The sequence below is a fragment of the Garra rufa genome, chromosome 3, assembly GCF_049309525.1.
Source record: "Garra rufa chromosome 3, GarRuf1.0, whole genome shotgun sequence".
NCBI classification, from domain to species: Eukaryota; Metazoa; Chordata; class Actinopteri; order Cypriniformes; family Cyprinidae; genus Garra; species Garra rufa.
Window position 1 is genome coordinate 46,848,692 of NC_133363.1, and position 22,657 is coordinate 46,871,348.

General features: G+C 37.9%; 1 protein-coding gene across 1 annotated transcript in view; it reads right to left on the reverse strand.

Annotated features, from left to right (window-relative positions):
- LOC141331267 (uncharacterized) overlaps window positions 1-22,657 on the reverse strand; it is a 100,195-nt gene that overhangs the window by 26,917 nt on the left and 50,621 nt on the right. Inside the window, exon 2 of the mRNA XM_073836266.1 lies at window positions 17,102-18,754. Coding sequence (XP_073692367.1) covers window positions 17,102-18,754 — 1,653 coding nt within the window. The remainder of the gene's footprint in view (window positions 1-17,101; window positions 18,755-22,657) is intronic.

Below are 22,657 nucleotides of genomic sequence, written 5' to 3' on the forward strand. Positions count from 1 at the left end.
AAAGCACAAACCATGTTTGTCCTCACTGAAATTGAACCCGTACCAGTATTTAGTGTTGTCTGGGTCATATTTTCTTTTAGCTTGTGCCGTTTTGGTCATGGTTTCTGAGGATGAGGGCACATTTGGATACACAATCCTTTGTCATACTAAACTACAATAAAAATACTTGACAATAATAATAATAAAAAGAACAGAGCTTAACTGTCTGAAGGTCCAACAGTACTTTCTGTGCCTCTGAAGCAAATTAATCTTTTCTGCTGATGTCACAAAGTTCATAAAATCATAATTATATCACATTCTCAAGTATATTTTGTGTTTTTAAGACTCATACTTTTACATACAGAGGTGGTTGGCGCTGATATGAAACAGAGCTGGACATAATGAAGACATGAACAAATGCATATAGGTAAATGTACTATATCTGGCAAGCAGATACACTAGAGCTGTCAAACAGCCAGTCGTCACTGTCAACACATGGCTTCATGTCGCGTTAGACTCAATGTGACATTTATATAACCCGCTGTAACACAAACACAGTGTCTAACTGAATTCAAAAGCCATCACACACGTGGCTGGTCTTGTAGTTTAGTTTGTATAAACTGATGTTAAATATACAAAGAGAGCAGTTTAGCAACTTCAGCCGGGAATTATAGACTAAACAGGAATTTACAGCATCACAACAATACAGAGTGATCCATAGCGGCATTTCATTCATGAATGAATTTGTGGTTTTGAATCAACCTTTTAAACACCATGGATAGTTTTCATTTACTTCTATGCACTGGTGTTTTTAGTTCACGTGTTTTTCAGTCAAAGCGCTGGAGTTCTTGGCTTTTCCTGCACTCAAAGATTGACTAGAGCACAAGCCAATGGCATTTGACTATGGAAAGTGTACACTTTTGTACCTTTTAGATACTAATATGTTCCCTTTAGGTACTAATATGTACCTTTACGGTACCAATATGGAACTTTTGCAAAAGGTACTGCCCCAGTGACAGCTTTCGTACCTTTATTTCCGAGAGTGTAGTTTTTAACAATTTCACTGAACAAGTCACTATTTTGAATGTGAATTCAAAACCTTGAATCGACACTGCGCCATCTTGTTTGTGAACAAAGCTGGGTAGATTATTTACAAACTGTAGTCCATTACTGATTCGAAATTACATGGCAAAAATTGTAATTAGTAACGTAATCCATTACATTACACACTTTAGGTAATATAATCAGACTACTTTTAGATTACTTTTGGATTACTTTTGACCTAACTCATTTATCACATTGATTTAAATAGCATAATCTTGTACCATATTGATATAATAGAGTAAGAAAAAGAGTAAGAAAATATATTCAATTTGTTTTTATTACAACAAGAAGTGCATTAAATATAACATTATCATGGTTTCCCAAATTGGGGTTCGTAAAGCTAATAATTAGTGCTGGGCAATGATTAATCGCGATTAATCACATTCTTAATAACAGTTTTTGTGTACATAATATATGTGCGTGTACTGTGTATATTTATTATTTAAGATTTTTATGTATATATTTAAGAAATATGTGTTAAGTTTATATATTTAATACTTATATATAATTAATATATAATAAATTATATGAATATAAATATATATACAGGTAAATATTTTCAAAATATATACTGTATGTGTGTCTCTTTATGTATACATAATAAATATACATAGTACACTCACATATATTATATATATATAAAACTTTTATTTTAGATGCGATTAATCACGATTAATCATGATTAATTGTTGCCCAACACTTCTAATAATTAACTGTGTATATTTATTATTTAAGATGTTTATGTATATATTTAAGAAAATAGAAAATACGAAAATATATATAGTATTAAATTTATATATTTAATACTTTTTAATAATATATAATATAAATTATATGAATAAAATAAATGTAAATATTTTCAAAATATATATTGTATGTGTACCTCTTTATGTATACATAATAAATATACACAGTACACACACATATATTACATAAAAAAGCTAACTTTTATTTTTAACAGGATTAATCGCATCCGATTAATCGTGATTAATCGTTGCCCAACATTTTTAATAATCAACTAAATCATAAAAATGTAAAGGCATTTTAAAATAACATCAATCAAAACGAAACACTTACTTAAAAAATAAATATTTTATTTGTTTTCTGCTAGGTTATTACTATTGTGTGAATAATATGTAATCACGCAATTAATAAAAAAGTAACTGTAGTCTGATTCAGAGTATTTTAAAATGTAATTTAATCTAATTACTAAGTACTTAATTTTTGGAATCTAACTGCGCAATCTAGATTACATGTAATCGGTTACTACTCAGCTCTGTTTGTGAACGAGGATCTGCTGATTTTTTGCTATGAGGGTAATAATACTTGTTTTGGTAATGAACGGCACTGCATTACTATAGTAAATCAGAATTTTAACAAAAATGAATTAAATCATGATTTCTGAAATTAAAAAGTCACAATTACAATTTACAAAATCATAATTATAAGATTAAACGTTGAAATTATGACATCAGTTATGACGTTTTATCTCAATTTCAACTCATTTCGACTTAAGTCATAATTCTGGTTTTTCATATCAAAATATGACAAATATAATTACTAGGGGTGAGCATAGATTATTTTTTTTAATCTAGATTAATCTAGATTAAATCTTGGAATTAATCTAGATTAATCTAGATTAAAATGGCTAATTTGAATTCTGCTGAAGGCATTCAGAATATGTGTGCTACCCAAATAATGACTAAAAGTAAGTCTTCGAGAACGGGCCAGGTGGCGCATTAGATCAGGCGCTCATCTCCTGTTTCCAAAATGCATCACAAACTGCTTGACAATTGCATTTACAACACAATTACCTACACAAACTTGTGTAACCAAGTACTTCTGCGCAAAAGGCTGCACGACGTGCGCGTTGCCGTTAAATACACAGACGCGCACCGGCATGGATTTCTGCGTGCATAGTCTTCGATTAAACTGCGTTGCTTTTAGAAGCGTCAATTCAGTTGTTGCATATAGTTTAATGTCTTTATTTCGGGATTATCAAAGTAAATTATAACTCACGTGCCCCAGTAAAAAGGGTCTAGCAACGCACCTGCCCTGAAGCGGCTTCATAGCTGCATCCATGTTTGCACGTCTCATTTGATGTGGTAATTGCACAGAAGTTGAAGACTCGTTCTCGCCCCCTACAGTGCAATTCCACTAGGTATACGCCATCCGTGCTAAAACATCAAGGTGAAAGTCATCATATCTTGCGTAGTTTAGATCCAGCTCCCAACCCAACTTTGAGAATAGATTAACGGCAATATTTTTTTTATCGCCCGATAAGAGTCTCACGTTAACGCAGCACGTTAACGCAGATAACGGCCCACCACTAATAATTACACATTTTAGTTCTGTTTTTATTTTCTTATATTGTTGGAAACAAATTACATGCTCATTTTGGTTTTTAATCCTAATAAAGACTGACCAAAATAACATTTGACTAAATTGTTTGTTAATTTAAAAGCTAACCTTTCACATATGTTTTTGCTTGAAAAGTGTGCTCATGTTATGTCTTCAAAAAAAAACTTAATTTGCTTTGACATATCTTCATTTTGTACACATCTTGAACGAAGAAAATGACTAACAAGAACATCTAAGAGGCTGTTTAAATCTGAGCTAGTCCATTGATATTAAACAATCAGAGTTCTTGTGTAGGTGGATATTTTTATAGAGTGTGTATATTATTCAGATACTTTTAGAACATGTGAATGTGTGTGTGTGTGTGTGTGTGTGTGTGTGTGTGTGTGTGTGTGTGTGTGTGTGTGTGTGTGTGTGTGTGTGTGTAAAAGAGCTCCCAGAACTCAGTCGCCAAGACTGTCTCACTCTGTCTGCCTCCTGTCTGTCTGTCTCTCCCTTTCCGCCTCCACTTTCTCCCTCCCTCTTTCTCCCTCTCTCTTCTTCCCTCACTAAACTCACATACTCTCTCTTTCTCAGTGTTGCTCACACACTATGCTTTTTCTGTATGTCTGCCTCATTCTCCTGTCTAGAGTCAGACTCTCTCAGTGTCTCTACACTGACAGTCCTCTCCTCCCTCCCTCTCTCTCTTTCTCTCTCTCTTCCTCTAGCATCCGTCCCCTCCTTTCTCCCCCCACAGTAAGATGAAAAAACGAGAGAATTAAACATGAGCTGCCTTTGAACAGACAGAGAGAGAGCATTTGGTGCAGATGGATTTAATCGTTGCCGTTCTTGCTAAAACAGCAACAACGCACATACACACACAAAACAAAGAATCAGAGAGGATAGGTAAATGTGTTTGACATTGACTGAGTGTACGTCTGTAGATTCTGGCAGCTGGAAATGTGAGTACGAAGAGCAGGAATATGCATTTGTGTGTGTGGAAAATAGGCAAAACCCTCTCGTTCTCTTAATAAAATACTGATGAGGGGTTGGATTGCTGAATGTCCTCTCTATCTCTGTCTCTCTTCTCCCTCTCTGTCTCCTCTAGGCACAAAGCACAGAAGCTGACACAACAAGGCTTCTTTCTTATACACACTGAATAAAATTAAAGGAGGCATTTAGTCTAAGACCTCCTTGTCAGTTTCATTACAATAAATCAAGATATCATTTGTGTCCCTAACATGAACTCTTCAGTAAAGGCTAAGCTCGAAGACATAAGGGTGTATGACACATCAGTTTTCCAGACAAATTAAATTAAATAAAATATAAATTAAAACAAAGTTAAATGGCAATGCGTTACAATAAAGTCTCATTTGTTAACATTAGTTAATGCATTTAGATTAACAATTAACAATATATTTAACAAAATGTATTCATCTTCATGTTTATGTTAGTTCCCAGTACTAACTAATGATACATCTTCAAAGTTTTAATTTAATATTAGTCAAATTAGTAAAATTAGAACTTATTAACTAAGACTAATAAATGCTATATACAGTTAAAGTCAAAAGTTTACAAACATCTTGCATAATCTGCAAAATGTTAACTATTTTACCAAAATAAGAGGGATTATACAAAATGCATGTTATTTATTATTTAGTACTGAGCTAAATAAGATATTTAAAATAAAAGATACATATAGTACACCGGAGAAAATAATAGTTAAATTTATAAAAATGACCCCGTTCAAAAGTTTACATACACTCGATTCTTAATACTGTGTTGTTACCCAAATTATCCACAGCTGTGTTTTGTTTGTTTTTTTTTGTTTGTTTAGTGATAGTTGTTCATGAGTCCCTTGTTTGTCCTGAAAAGTTAAACGATCCGCTGTTCTTCAGAAAAATCCTTCAGGTCCCACAAATGCTTTGGTTTATCAGCATTTTTGTGTATTTGAACACTTTTCAACAATGACTGTATGAGTTTGAGATCCATCTTTTTACACTGAAGACAACTGAGGGACTATTACAGAAGGTTCAAAAGCTCACTGGTGCTTCGGAAGGAAAATTATGCATTAAGAACTTTTTGAAGATCAGGGTAAATTTAACTTGTTTTGTCTTCTGGGGAACATGTAGGAAGGATGTTTCTGCTGTAGCTTCTGAAGGGCAGTACTAAATGAAAAAAATGTGATATTTAGGCGAAATAAGAAAAATGTACACAGTCCTTGTTTCGTTCAAAAGTTTTTTTCCTTCTGGAGCATCAGTGACATTTTATGTGATTCAGATTTTTTTTGGTAAACTAATTAACATTTTGCAGATTCTGCAAGGTGTATGTAAACTTTCGACTTCAAAGGTGGAGTTGATTATGTTTCCAACATGTCATCCATAAAAAAGTTTTGATTACAGTTGATTATTAGTTCATTGGACATCAATGTCAACCAAGAGACCTGATATTTTCATAAAATATATATTTTTTCCTTCTGAACACTTATATTCGCAGGTTGAAGCGACCCCAACAACGTAATATTTAGCCACTGGAATGTTATGATTTTTGAGTAGCAATTGGTTGGGTTTTGTTGTTAAAATCTGGCAACCCTGCTTATATTATAGTATATATTAATTCATCTACACACCAAAACTCTAAAGTGTCCGAAAGAAAGGTGTAGCTACCAATCACAGCAATTGTTCCTGTTTCTTTTTGAGAATTTTACAAAAGAAAACTTTAGTGAGGGAGAATGAGAATCAGGTATGAACTCTGAAACAGCTCTAAAGAATTTACTTATTCTATAAGTTTGATTCAAACTAGAGAGGCTGAGGCTGTTTCATGAATCTTATTGAACATCTCATTAAAAAATGATTCACAGACGAGTCACTAGTTTGTGAACTGGACATCACGGCTCGTGCTGTGTTTGTAGTTATACACAGGAAACAGTGGGGTGTAGGGGTCGACCGATTATCGGCCCGACCGATTATTGGCGCCGATATTAAGCATTTTTACGATTATCGGAATCGGTTATTTTCAAAACCGATTTGCCGATAAAAATAATTTAATTTTGAAATGCGCTCTTTGGCTCCGACGCAGCCTGTCAGAGCTCACCACTCTGTGCCCTAGAGCAGTCTCCGCCCACCGCGCATCTGATTTGTTGGGAGTCGCGAGTCCGACCAATCAGCTGGAAGGCTGAAGGCACTGAAGACACAGACAGAACGCTTGCTGGAGCTGCGAGCAGCGTGCGGCAGTAATCAGTTTTCTCTCAAAGGTAAGTCAGCAGCAGACGTTGATTGTGTTTCAGTAATTCACAATCCTTTACAGTGAAGTTGCAAAAACACCTCAATGTTATCTTGATTTCCCGGATGCGGAAAACACGGACGGAATCGCGGAATCCAGTCATATACCGTATTTTCCGCACTATAAGGCGGAAAGGATTTTAAGAAGAATCTTCAATGAATGGCCTATTTTAAAACTGTTTTCACATATAAGGCGCACCGCATTATAAGGCACATAGAATAGAAGAGGCAGTCGGGACGCATTCTGATCGGATGCTTTCCACGTTTTTTTTTATTAGTAAACTCATTTTGTGACCTACTGTGCGTTAATAACCACACGAAGCCGGTCACCATTAACAAAAGGGGTTGTTATTATTAAAAGGAAGAAGCAACGAACACCGACTAGGAGGATGATTCCTCCCGCATATACAGTTTTATGCAGTGCAAGGGAAATTCCCCGAAACCCGAGCCTTAAAGGGACAGACACCCAGACCGTTACCATTTGTAAAAAAAAAAATAACTTATTTGATTAAAAGATAAATTAATGTTTTTATGCCTTCATTTGCACTGTACTGTAAATTAAAACTAATGGAAATGTGTAGTGTCACATAGGCCTAGGTTAGGATAACAAAAAATGAGACATTTAGGCTATGGAACTGAGTGTGCCTATAATAGGCTATTGATGTTATTGTTTCATGAAAAGGTCTTCTTAACATCTTCTAAAAAAAAATGTAAATTATTAACACTTATATTACACATTGTGCGTTTGTAAGCTAATCAATCGATGTGCATTAGATGATGAATTGGATAGTCACCTAATTGGATTTAGCCATCAGAAAATAATTTAATGAGAAATTATTATAGCTTATGCTATTACATGAACATTTCTAACATGTAAATAATTTGAAGCCAAATAGTTATATTTCCCCAAGCTGTTTAGCTTTAATAGTATGTTTAGCTTTAATATGCATAGTATTTAGTATGCTAATCAGGAAGCATACAGTGGCCCCACTTTTAACTCTCTCTTTATATTACCCTTATTGTAGATGGATGCATGTTTCAGAAACAAAAAAATGGGACTTCTTTAGTAGCTTATAAAACTTCATGGAGCTATTACATTTATTTTCTGTTATTTGTTGCTACTTGCCGTTTACTTATTTAAGTTTTACAATTGTTTACAGAATTCTGCTGGGGGCTCCCTGCACTTTTTTATGTCATTATTGTTATTATTAATATTGATGTTTATTTAATATTGTTATTATTAACAGTTCTCAGAATTAAAGATATGCTGGAAAACATTCAAAGAAAGTTCTTGTCAGAGCTCTTGTTATTATTAATTATGACAAATTTTCATTTTTAGACACATATCGGTTCAAAATATCGTTTATCGGTGCATTTGATCTGTAATAATCGGTATCGGCATCGGCCCTGAAAAACACATATCGGTCGACCCCTAGTGGGGTGCACTATATTCAGATGATATCTAAATCTCATATTTGACACAAAGCTTTCTCAAGTTTTTAACCATCTTTGCGAATAACACATCAACAAACTTTTATCAACATCAAGATCCAATGGTAAAATCAATAAGCCAAAATGTCCTATTAAACATTTTAAAAGCCATATTAGTCTTCACTAGTTGATACTAAACAGTCCTGATGTGACAACAGAATAAAGTATACAAAGCCATAAAAGCTGCATTCATAAAAAAGAATAAATAAAAAAAATAGCAAATAATTACAAAACTGCTGTTTTATATGGCGTACAACATCACACAGGACACATAATCTTTCCAAACACATGCATGGCACAAAACCCTATAGATAGAATGTAGGGAAATATGCTCTTGTGGCAGCAGTGACCTGCTCTCCCTTTGTCTGTCTGTATCAGTATTTCTCTCAGACACATTTATGTACAGCTGACCCACTTAGAGCTTTTAAAAATGGTTAAAATCATTGAACGTGCCCAAGCAGAAGAGAGGCGCAAAACAAGGTTAGACTCTCCACACCCTGCTGGGAAGACTGCTGTGGATGTGTGTGTGTGGGGTGCTGGCATGAAATATTTTCTCCCGTGTATACAGCCAACCCCCCCACCCCACCATTTCAGCCTTGAAGGAAGGACATGAACACACAAACAAGAGAGAAAAGAGAGCGATACATACATATACATACCAACAGGCCTGAGCAGAGATCAGTGTTGTGATTGCTAACTAAAAATAGAAAAATCATTTTTATTATATAATAAATTACAAATATTAGATGAAAAACATAAACTTACAGAACTTATTTCAGTTAGCTGCCAAGGCAACACTTATCACTTTCGTACTAAAGTACTAAAATTACTACTAATCTAAAACGTGTTAATTGCGAGTGATTTACATGTTAAGTCAATGCAAAGACGCGATAGACCTCCCTGCGGCGCCATTCACGCAAGTTAAAAAATCTGAACTTTGGCGAATATTTGCGTCGCGTTAACCAATCAGGAATTACTCTCGTAGTGTCATGATTACGACGTTGCGAGCGGAGGCAGAAATCCGATACAACAATGGAGGACAAAATCATCTTCGCTATATGCGGATACTCACAGCTGTACACTTCGTACACTGTAAAAAGTTTTCACCAGATTCAACTTAGGTTTTTAAGTTCAGCAGCTGCCTTAAATTTTTAAGTTATATCAGCTTCAAACTACAAGTTTTAACTTATTACAATAAAAATGAGTTGATATAACAATATATATACACACACACACACACACACACACACACACACATTGAGACTACAAGTTGCGTCTGGTGTGAACGCCATTAAGTGCTAGTAATTTACATGTTAAGTCAATGCAAAGACACGATAGACCTAACTACGGCACGATTCGCGTGAATGAGGTCGCGCAAATTGAGCATTTACAGCATTTGACGCGTGTACCGTGTGATTCGCGCATATCGCGCAAGTTGAAAAATCAGAACTTTGGTGAATATTCGTGCCATGTTAACCAATCAGGAGCTTGCTCTAGTAGTGATGGAGGCAGAAATCCGAAACAACAATGGAGGACAAAATTATCGTCGCTGTATGTAGCTATTCAGAGCTGTACAATACATCTTCGTACTTTTATAGAAACAATATATATACACATTAGTGGTGGGCCGTTATCGGCGTTAACGTGCTGCGTTAACGTGAGACTTTTATCGGGCGATTAAAAAAATATCGCTGTTAATCTATTCTCAAAGTTGGGTTGGGAGCTGGATCTAAACTACGCAAGCTATGATGACTTTCACCTTGATAGTTTAACGCGGATGTATACCAAAGACTATAGAATATCGCGCGTTTATGTCTCCTCCGCCAAAACACAGACGGGATCACGTCGTCCTCCATTCATAAAAACCGAATCTACTATAGCGCGAAATGCCACGTAAATTCGTCGTTTTTTGGATTCATAAATCAAATATGGTCTGTCACTTAATTCAAATCGCGATATGGACTAGTGTCTGTGAAAACTGAAATGCAAAAAGACCGTTTTAATATGAATCCGGTATGTTCCGTTTGCCTAGCTGTATGTATGAAATTCATACTATGAATGGTGGAGACGCGCTTTTACTACACGCATACTGAAACACACGTGACGCTCCCGGTAATTTTTGGCATTTGCATCTCACATGAACAGATAAACTCAATCTCCAAAACTGCTGTGAGTGTCACTTATACCGTTTCATTTGAGAAAACTCGCATCATGTCATACTGTATGTACAGAAACTTCACGGCAACCTGTCAAAATAAAAGTACGGCGTAACATGTTTAGTCATTATTTGGGTAGCACACATATTCTGAATGCCTTCATCAGAATTCAAATTAGCCATTTTAATCTAGATTAATTCCAAGATTTAATCTAGATTAATCTAGATTAAAAAAATTAATCTATGACCACCCCTAATATACATATACACACATACATATTGAGACTACAAATTTAGCTTATTCACCGTATTTTACAACTACTTTCCCGCTGACCAGTGGCAGAAGCCCCACCCATGATGCAAATTTGTGTCTGTTGTGAAGTTAATTTCACGCGTGAATGAAGCGAGCAAACTCAAAATGTCCAACTATAGCATTACTTATTCACACAAGTCGCATCTGGTGTGAACGCCCCATAAATCACATGAAATTACGAAAACGTACAAAATAAAAAGGGTACAACCAATATCCAATCCTACTAAACAAAACATTTGAAATCCACTTCATACAAAACATGTTTTTTTCAGACAACGAGATTAAATGTAGAACAAATGGAGTCTCTCTTAAATTCATATATCAACAATAAGTGCATTTACAAATGCATTTACAAAGTTTCAGTCAGACTAAACACAGCAATTTGTCATACTGCATACACTCTAGTCCAACTAAAATTCAAAAATTCTAACTAACAGATTCAGATAACGTAACTGCACCTCGTCTTAAGCCAACATCCATACACAATAATCAAACTAACTTCATTGCCATGCATGCTCTGAAATATGTATATTTAGTAGGGATGCACGATATTTATCGGACAGATAAATTATCGACCGATATGGGTAAAAATGACGTCATTTTTATTGCTCCGATAAATAAATGAAACCCGATCCGATAAAGGACTCTTGCTGGTAAATCAATCAATCAGTCTGGTTTATCTGAGATTCATCTGCTTTCCGAGTGCAAGTGACTGCAGCTGTAAACTGCAGTGACTCTCGGCCTTTGTCGCATTTAATACGTCATCATCTGTGTCGTCATCATCGCCTTCGCAGGTCTGGAAGTTTTTCACGGTGACAGAGGAGGACGATGATGCTATTGCTATTTGCAACACATGTTTAGCAAGGATTCCGAGAGGAGGTAAAAAGCCGTCAAGTTTTAACAATCTTATATCTCACTTCAGAGGTCGTCATGGCGGTGAATCTGTTTTAGGGGCCGTTCACATGTCGCGCCTAAAACGCGTGGAAAACGCTGAAGCGCCGCCTTCTCTTTCTTTCCAAACCCAAAGTCTTTGCCAAACCGCTCTGTAGTTTGAGCTCCAGTGTCGTCTGTCGTTGCTAAGCAGCCATGACATGCGCTCTCCATAAAGACGCGGTAGTTTCAGCAAAGAATAAATAGATTTTCAGCATTAAAAATCGCTTGCAGTAGCTCTATCAAATTTATTTAAAAATGTTTATTCCTGTACAGCTTTGATAAGCTGTTTCTCCACCTTGCCAGTGCTTTCAGTGTTATTAAGGGAAAGGATGAAGCTGATTGGTTGGTTCATGTCACATGACCTGCGTTGCGCTTGTAGCATTCTGAAGAGTTGAGATGTTTTCATCTCGATTCTGATGTTTTATTCCCCGCCTTGTACGATTTGGCTGCTGCACACATTCATAATATGATCAATAAGAATGGACTGCATGTAAGCTTTACCACAGACATTTGGACATCTGACTTTACTCCATGATGCACTTTTCATTTTTTCCAGGTTGACAAAATGTCAAAGCATTTTATTTTATTTAGAATTGTGGTGCCTTACACACAAAAATAAAAACATTTTTGAAGAGTCAGGACTGTTTGCTATGATTGTTAGACCCAGATATATAATATAAATTTCATTAGTTTATCTTAGATTTTGTATTCTCCTGTGTGCACAAAATTATCATATAAAAATATGAATGTATTGGTTATCGGTATCGGTATCGGCATCGGCCAAAAGAAGGACTTAATTATCGGCTATCGGTATCGGTTAGAATTTTTCATATCGTGCATCCCTAATATTTAGTCATTCAATTGTTCAGTTATGCTTTGTGTCATGTACACTTAGAGATGATGACTGTAGTTTGACATAAAATGTCTTAACAAAAATGTTATCACAAAAGCATCAACATTTCTCATTAAATTTTTCCAAAACCAAATCATCTGAGTATCAACAACTCTTTTTTTTAATTTTCTCATACGGACTTTCAGGAGACATCAAAGTTAATACTGTAATAGTAGAGGCAGCACAGTTCCTGAACCCTTACGAATTTAACTCTCTCCAGAAAACCACGTCTCCACCACGCTTTGACATCTCTCAGACGCTTTCCTCCTGACCTCTGATTCACTGAGTCACTTAAACATCAATTTAGCACTAGAGAAATGACATCAAGAATGTCTCTAGTCACATAAACCAATCAGCCAAAGCCACACCTGGGGTTCGCCAGCAACTATGTAAACACACAGAGAGGTGGACAGAAGACGGTATGCTTGTGACATGACAGCACACACCACAGACACAAATCAGGCATGTTTATAGCCTGTAGGCTATGTGTAAGATAGTGTGCAATGCATATTCAGTACATGTGGTCAAGTGTCCACTGCTGCTGGGAGGGCAATTAAACATCTCTCTGTGAGTGTGAAACAAAGAATTTGTCACAAATGTGTCAAAAAGGCAAGTAGAGGAAAGGATAAAAGTTTCTTTTTTTCTGGAAGTGACTACAAACAGACGTTAAGATGAGGAGAAAGTGTGTGTGTACTAAAATCCCGCATAGAAATGCACTTTCGAGACACCAACCTCTTCTCTCTTTCTCGCATTTTGCTTATTTACAATCATAAGTTCTGGGCTTTTTTACAATAAAATAAACACTCTGCAGGTTTTTTTCTTACTTTCCCTAAATGAGGAGTAACAGTGAGGTTACAAAGATAAAAAAGGCAATCTCACTTCTGCTTCTGAGCTCACAGGCAAACAAACTTCCTCTACAAACTGCAAGCATGACAGAGAGAGAAGAGAGAGAGAGGTGTTCAGTAGGAGGAGGGAATCCCCACTTGAGTCAACGACTACGAGAAAGCTGCTCCTGCTGGGAAAATACCTGTGTGCTGCTGTAGATTCTTGTGAATCATGAGTCTTGATAACAATCAAACTTTTGTTTTCTACCCACTTGCGCTCCTCAAGGAAGTACACACGTACATGGTGTGTTTATTAGAAGTAGCGTCACACAACTTCACCAAAACAATTACAAACACTTCCTGTTAAATGGTTTACTCCTATTTAAATGGTAAAGTCAAACAATGCAATTTTAATTAACTAATCATTTTTCATTCAGAATGTTTAATTACTAAAAGCTAGACAAAAATCAAATCTCAATTCAGAAACAAATTATTGTGAGTGCACTACCAGTCAAAAGTTTTTGAACAGTAAGGTTTTTTAATGTTTTTTTTATAAGTCTCGTCTGGTCACTAAGCCTAATTTATTTGACCCCAAATACAGCAAAAGCAGTACATTTTTTAAATATTTTTACAATTTAAAATAACTATTCTATTCTATTCTGTTTCTATTTGAATATATTTTCAAATGTAATTTATTCCTATGATTTCAAAGCTGATTTTTTAGCATCATTACTCCAGTCACAAGATCCTTCAGAAATCATTCTAATATTCTGATTTGCTGTAAAAAAAAAAATAAAAATAAAAAAAAAACATTATTATTATTATGTGGAAAACAGCTAAGGTTTCTTTGATGTATAGAAAGTTCAGTAGAATAGTATTTATCTGAAAGTGAAATCTTTTAACACTATAAATGTTTTTAGCATCACTTTTGATTAATTTAAAGCATCCTTGCTAACTGAAAGTATTACTTTCTTTAAATTTATAATTATAAAAATATATAAATATAATTTATTTTCCCTCACCAAGCTTTTTATAGTGTATGTTACAAAAACATTTATTTCAAAACTTTTTATCTGACCTTTCTTTTCATCAAAGAATCCTTTGTTTATAAATGTATTAATAATAAAAATTCTTGAACAGCAAATGAGCATATTAGAATGATTTCTGAAGGATCATGTGACACTGAAGACTAGAGTAATGATGCTGAAATTTTAGCTTTAATCACAGAAACAAAGTTCAAATAGAAAGCAGTTATTTTAAATTGTAAAAATATTTCAAAATTTTACTGTTTTTTTCTGTACTTTGTACCAAATAAATGCAGGTTTGGCGAAAAGAAGAGATTTCTTTAAAAAACATGTCTAAAAACTTTTGACTGTAGTGTAGTTAAATATGGTTTTGAATAAAACTGATTTAGATCATCTATGTGTGTGTGTGTGTGTGTGTGTGTGTGTGTGTGAGAGAGAGAGAGAGAGAGCACAAGGGAGAGCCGGTCAGTTTGGGGGATAGAAGATTTGAGTCTCTCTTTAGTTTTCAACCATGCATGCCAAGACACTAAAGAAACTGGCCCCCTTTTCTCTTTCTTCCTCAATCTCAGTCTCCTCTAAAATTCATTATCTTTTATTGGTGTGATGAAAGAGGACTACTGGGCTGAAAGAGGGGGACTCAGTCTTCAAACAGACCGCCATGCAGGGAGACAGAATGCACAGCGGTATTTTGAAACTCTATAGGCACACACATTTACACACACTGCCTTTCTCTCTTTAGCACGGATATACAAAAACACACACACACACACACACACACACACGCACGCACGCACACGCACATGCACACACGCGCACACACACACACACACATACACACACACACACACACACACACACACACACACACACACACACACACACACACACACACACACACACACACACACAGTCACAAAGCCTTTGCTCTTTATTGCGTAAACAAACACACATACTCTCACTTCAGAGCAAAAAATGAATAAAACTCTCAAAGTTTTCTCTCAGGTTGCACAAAACGAATAACTTAAAATGTGCATCTTTTTCTTCCCCTCTCTTTCGTTTCATTCAAGAAATTCTTTTTAAATATGACACACTATCACAACAACTACAAGGACAGTAAGTTTGGCCCTACCCTAATTAACAGAGATGGACCGAGCATGTTCAGCCTCTTAGCCTGAATGCTAATCACATACAAAGACTCACATTCCTTCACTCTCTGTTCAGCTGTCCATTCAATTAACCTTTGGAGCTTCCTAACTGCCCCCCTTAGACACACATCAGAGTCGGAACACCCACTCCCCTCCCTTCCCATGGTACACACCACAGGGTGCCCACTCCATCTTTTTAGAAACAGTCTCCCCCTGTATGAAGCATACCCAAAAGCTTCACAAGCTAACGCAAAAACCAGGGCTGTAATTCCCTCTTCGTGTATCTTTGGATTTTTAATTGCGTAATTCTAGAAGCCCTGTCTAAATGTAATTCTTTTGTCTTTTTTTCAAAGCTCTAAATCATCTGTCGACTCTATAAAACAAGAATTATGAAGACAACACAGATGCATCACAGTCTGAGGAAATAACTACATAAGTCATTTATTCCCTGTACTTAAAAGTGTCAGTTTCATACTAGTGGCACCAAATAGAATCACAGAAATAGTCTACTTTCACCTTGCTCCCATCTTAGCAGGTATTCCTGCCAAAAACTCACAAATTCTAGGAGAAATTAAAATGTAATGTACACACCTAACCTATACACTATAGTGAAACTTGTAAGAACTGACAGAGACTGTTCTGTATTCATCTATATTTTCAAAATTTATAAGGCTATGTTCACACTGCAGGCAAATGTAGCCCAAATCCAATTTTTTACTCAAATTTAACTCAGATCTGTTTTTGTCATTACAGTGTGAATAGCACAAACCGAATGGAATCTGATCTTTTTAATTCCTATTTGTGCCACTTTCATACGTGGTACTAAATCCGACACAGGTCAGATATTTTGCAAGGTGACTGCAGTGTGAACAGTCATGTCGGAATCCATGCGACATTTGCGTCAGATCGACATTCGTCATAATTCTGCAATTTTACATACCCAAAGTTATCAAGACAGTTGCGAAAGGTAATCATTGGAAGTATAGCGACGTGTCAGAACAGGGACAACTCTATATACAAGCAAAGCATGAGGACTCATATAAAAGTTTCAAAACTTTGCTGTCTTTTGGCACATCCTTGTCTTTATTTTTCATAATGCCTGTGCAAAATTTTTGCTGGCTTCTGCAACAGATCACACTATAAATAAACACATAATCGTTTACTTTATGTCCTCCGTGTTTACTTCCAAATGACTTGCCAAATCCATTTCCCCACAGAATCGGGCTACTTTTTCCACTGTTGCTGTGGGTTGTTTTTCAACTTTGTGGGTTGATGCGACCCCACTAACGTGATATTTACCCCCTGAACATGGTTGGGCTAGTTTTGAGAATTAGGCAGATTTTGTTGTGAAAACGCTCTTCGTATTGTTCTTTGCACATGTGGGCTAGTTTAGAATCATGATCTGTTCACACTGGAAATCTGATATTGGCCACATTTAAAACAACAGCTATGTGAATAGCTATAAAAAATTGGATCTTAGAAAAAACAGAATTGAGCACTAAGGCTTACAGTGTGAACGTAGCCTAAAACACATCAAGTTAGACATGAAAATCTTAAAGCTTATATCAAAAGTTGACATGATATTTTACACACAAGTTCAACAAGAAAGTAGCAGTACTCACATCTCTGCAGTGAGGCACTATACCACCAGCAGGCATCCCCCTTTGCATGCGCTGTGGCAGAAGATGTCCATGTCCTGTGGCCGACGTGGGCGCCGTGGGTTGCATGCTAGCATTGCGGTATCCTCCCACAGCCAGAGGACCCAGTTTGGCCACAGAGGGATCGGGGTCGAAATGTCGTAATGGCTTGGTGTTGTTGAAAGAGTACGGTTCTGGACCCATACCAGCTGTGGCGGCCTTGTTTAGCTGCAGCTGTGAGGGTTTTCCTTGCGCCTGCATTAGGAGCTTGAGGCTGCTGGGTGGCTGGTTGGATGTGATGGCCTTGAACAGCTGACTAGACATTGCAGGTGCTTGATTATTTTGCGAGTTGAAAAGATGTCCTTGTGTGGGAGGTTGCGTTCCTGGTTGGCACTGCCCAGCTGGACTCGGATGTTTATCTGGTCGGTAAGGAGGTGATGGTCGGGTGTTGTTTGATGTTGGGGCCACACCAGGAAGATAACTAGCCTGAGAGCCTTGGATTGCAGTGCCTGAAACTCCAGGTGGGGCATTTCCAGACAGAATGCTGTTTTGGGGGCTGAATGGGGGCTGAGCGATTGCTGGGCTGGCTAGCTTTTCTGGCCTGTAGGGTGGTGAAGGTCCAGTGGATGGGGCTGGAGCCATGCTAGAGATTAGAGAACTCTGGGGGCTCTGGATATTACCTGCTGGGCTGAAGGGCTGCTGATGGGGTGATGAGTTAGGCAGCTTATCTCCTGGTCGGTAAGGTGGCGAGGGACCAGCCCAGGAAGTACTCTGCTGGCCCAATCCAGACAACCCCGACTGTGCAGGTGGGGGACCTGCACTGTTGTTAGAATGGTGCTTACTATTCGACGCCATCTGCTGAAGCTGTTGAGCCCGGGACACCTCATGCCAGTTGGATCCGGGCCGGCTTGACAGGGCGGCGGAAAGCATGGGTGACCGTGCTTGATTTTGCCCTTGTGAAGAGGAGGAGGACAGGGGTGATGCTGAGAGTGGAGACGGAACTGGTTTGGAAGGGTGTGGTAGGGTATACGGTGCCCCAGCAGGACTTGGACCTACTTGAGGGGAACCAGCTTGAGAGAAACCAGGGGACTGTGTGAGGTGAGCCTCCAGGTGCGACTGTCTCTGTGGTGATCTTTTTGGAGTGCCATTACCATCTGGGTGGACAAAACCTCCAGCACCACTTGCTTGGTCATCACTTTCTTTTCCTAAGATCTTCTCAATGTCAAGCTCTGGTAAAGTGGGATCGGGGTTCTTTGTAAGTTCATCCAAAATCTCCTGCAGTTCTTGTTCTACTGAAGGAGTAGCCGAACCCCCATTTGGGTTGAAGTTACTTGTCAAGCCCCCTGAGCCTCCTCCGGTGCCTGGTGTTGATCCAGGACTGGCATTTGGAGGTACGGAATATGGAGAGCCCAAATTGTTGTTGTTGCTGTTCAGTCGATTAGCTTCTAGAACACCCCCCTGGTTGCCCATCCCAGAAGGGAATGGGGGCTGAGGGTAGCTGGGGCCCATGGCCAGGGTGACATCTTCCAGACATAGTCGTTTGCCACCTCCTTGGGTCATAGACGTGTCAGAGACCCCGTTTAGTGATGCAGAACTCTCAACGGCCCCAGTCAATTTCCTCTTCAGGGATCCTGGCAGCTGTGGAGACACAGAAAGACATGGCCTTGTTATCACAGCAAGTTGCTTCAAGGAAAACAGAATGGTGAAAAACAAAAAACACACAGAACACAAAAGACATTTACTATGAGTGCAGATCTGGACATTCATTCACATTTCTCAATATATATTTAGGTTTTTTGGCAACAAATTGATTGCTACCACAAGCCGACTGGTCTGTTACTGCCCACAAATGGTCTGCAGGGATCTCAAGGCTCTATCTTTCAAACACTACCAGTATGAATGCCTGTTTCCAAAATGGGCTTTTTTTGGGTTTGAGCCTTCCAAGGGCCCAGCTGTTGTCCAATGGTGCCAGAAGTGGGATCATTCAGCAGACCGTTTCCATTAGTGTGTGGGTCAGCACCCTGAAAGCCTCCTCTCTTACCCCATCCTCCCAATTCTAGCCCTCTGGAGAGCCCTCTTAGCGGATTAAGACTAAAGAGCCGCCAATCAAAAGCACCTCATTCACATTCAGAATGAAGATGTTTGCAAACTTGCAAATCACTAATATAAAAGACAGAGCCTGGGCATTTTTTAGATGTGTGGCCTCCAAGGAACTCGTATTATCAAAGCAGAACATTGAATGAAAGTTAAAACAGAATGCTGGTAAACTCAAATAGTAAGTGTTCGTTCTGGTTGTACAAAATAAACTAGAAAAATCAGTTATTAGCAGTGTCAGTTCATGAGAGAAACACATTTTTAGCCTTTTTTCTTTTTCGTTTACAAGACTAGTGGACTCCCAAAAGAGAGGTACAAAAAGACAGAGAGAGAGAGTAAGACAGAGAAAGGAGATGGCTGGAAAGACAGTGTCTTGGTGGATTCAGTCCCAGTGCAGCTAGAAATCCTGTGTGTTCCATGGCACTTTTAACCTTATCGAAAAATTGAGAAAGACAGAGATAGAGAGAAGAATGAAGAAAGACCTCCTAAGAAATGGATTCTTGACGGGATGAATAATTTACTGTAACATTCCAGCAGCAGAAGAATGTGCAGTATTTTTTCATTCTTGTTTCTTCTCTGCATTCTCTCTATTTTATGAGGATCCTGACACCATTATCCATTTTTAAGCTCTTTCTCAGACTTGTAAAAGCCATTGGGAAAACCATTACAGAATATTGCCTTGTACATATCATATAGAAAAAACAGTCTTGACAGCTCCCTACATTGTATCCGCCTAGATACGATACAGGAATATATAAACACTACACCTAACACCCTTCCCAAGAAGCTGGCTTGTGGACAGCGCTAGTCCACTTCCTACAAAAGCACTCTTTCCTCCGTTCTCTTCCTTCATCCCCCCATTCCCCACCCCCTTTTTATCTAGGAGGTTTTCCACATAGATTCCTCTCTGACTAGAACAATGGAACTCTGGAGACACACCTTCCCCGGCATCGCCAAGCTGTCTGCGCAGTCCACCCTGCCGTGCATGTGTGTGTGTGTCTGTGTTTGAAAAAGAGACAGTGTGAACACGTGACGAAAAAGGAAGAGTGTCTGTGCATGTGTAACAGAATATGAATTAATGCAGCCTTCATTTTAGAGCCTGTATTCTCACTGACACACACGCACACACACACAATCCTCTCTCTAATGGATGCCAATTTCACCCTGAGTAAACACATCAATACAGACACATCGACTGTCTCTCTCCCTCTCTCTCTCTGCTGGAGGGACGCCTTTCATTCGGTAGCGATCGGATTTGTCCCATTATGACTGACACAACCATCTGTCAGCGCAGAGCGCTGGCAAGAGAGAGAGAGAGGGAGCAGACCTATCATCCACACTGCTGTGCATATTCCTCATAATTATGGCTGGTAAGGCATACATCTGATTGCATTGTTCTGATTCTCATTAAAGCTGCACTGCATACACACACAATCACACATACACACATAGGATGCTAAACAAACAGAACGGTACAGTGATGAGAGGGGATTAGTAAATTAGTGCAGTCTGAATGTGTGTAAAGGTAAATTTCAATAATTGGGTTGATGGATTTGGTGGGTATTGAGATCAAAATTATTGAAATTTACCATTACACACATTCAGACTGCACTAATTTACTAATACTAGTACCCAAGACCAAAGTGTCAATTAGCACAGTGCCTACTGAACATACTACGGCCACCATCATCAATCCACATTTTTCCTGAACATGGAAGTGTCGCCTGACTGGAATGTTTTCACGACGCGCCATCAATCGGCCATATTGGTGGCACTGAATGTAAACAATGCCACTGAAGTAAACGAAACTCGCATATTTTGCTGATTATTGCTGCTGAAATTGGTCAATTATTGTCATGTTTTGGCTGTACTAAGTGTTCAGACCAGGAAAAACATTTGGAGTACTATAGACTGCCAAAAGTTCTAACAAATCAAGCAGAAGAGAGCAAAAAACTGTCTAGGGACAAAAGGCATTTGTGGTTGGCCAAACTGAACTAGGATTTTCAGGGCAAGAATCTTGACAACATTTGTGTTTGCTCTTATAATTTCCGATCAGGTCAGGTAGGTAAAACATTATGCTAATATCTTAATTAATACAGCTTGAAGGCATCTTTACCACCTATTAACTTACTAAGTTCTTCTCTATATGATTTAGCAGCTTCCACATGTTTTTTTCCATGGTTTAGACAAAATAAATTAGCAGAACAACGTATATAGAAGTACATTAACTGTGCAATCCATGCTGCTGTTTATATCCGAGTATCACCAATATGGCCGCGCATCCGGGTAACTGACCAAACCATAAGTGCAAACTCTCTACAAAACTGTTACAGCTCTTGATCGTGGGGAGGTTTGCAGGATTGAAAAAAAAAACACATTATTTTATTATTTCACACACAGTATTTTAACTTAAGCGCTGCAACAGCTGTAAAAAAAAAAAAAGAACTGTTGTTTTAACTTAAAATAATTTATTACCCTGCTGACTTCAAATTTTTAGTTTAGTCAACTGAAATATTCCAGGTCACTTAAATTAAGTAACTTAAAATTTCACTTTGACTAAACCAAAAGTTTAAGCCTGCGGGGAAACAAATTCTAAAATATTCTCACAAAGTTCCCTGGCATTGCTTATTCAGTACTACAGCAACACTACTATAGAACCTACAGCGTGACTACTGTTCTTTCACCCCAACTACTCGTATCTGGTTTTGTGTGTTTAAATCATTTGTTGGCCATTGTAAAAACAGGTCTGCATAGGGCTATTTCTGCGCTGTAATATTTGTTTCTTCACCCTTCATTCCTTTTGCGTCTATGGACACACACACAGCTTTGCATGACGGCTGCTATCGATCCACCTCTGCAACGGCTGATTATTCAACCACTGTGTCCCTGACTGTGCAGTCATCTGAAACGAATCAATGATTCAGAAGCTTTTGGCCTCTTCACAGATGCCAAGACAAAGTTATGAAATCTTTGACACGTTATTATCTTAAATGATTCACTGAGTAATTCAAATGACTGGCAAAGTGACTATTCATAAAGTTCGTTTAACTTCAACCACAACCATTAATCGACTAACTGGACTTCACACTTCCAAAGTTCTAAATAATTTAAGTAATGTTCACTGTACCACCATTACTGAATGTGCAGTGACTAATTAGAAAAGCATTAATTCAACTCAGCTCAGAAGATCCAAAAATATATATCCACTTTTGGCTTGAGGAGAGCAGAAGGTTATCTGAGCAATGATTAAGAGGGAGATTTTGAAGAAAGCCACTTCTACCCATACATTTCACTGTACAAAGAGGGTAATTAAGGACAGTCCCTCTTGTTAGAGAACACAGAAACAGGATGAGGAGTGCGTGTGCAAGAGAAAGAAAGATAGAGATACAGAGTAGGGCAGGGAGAGGGTCTGTGCCAAGAGAAACAGAATGGGAGGGGTCTGGAGAC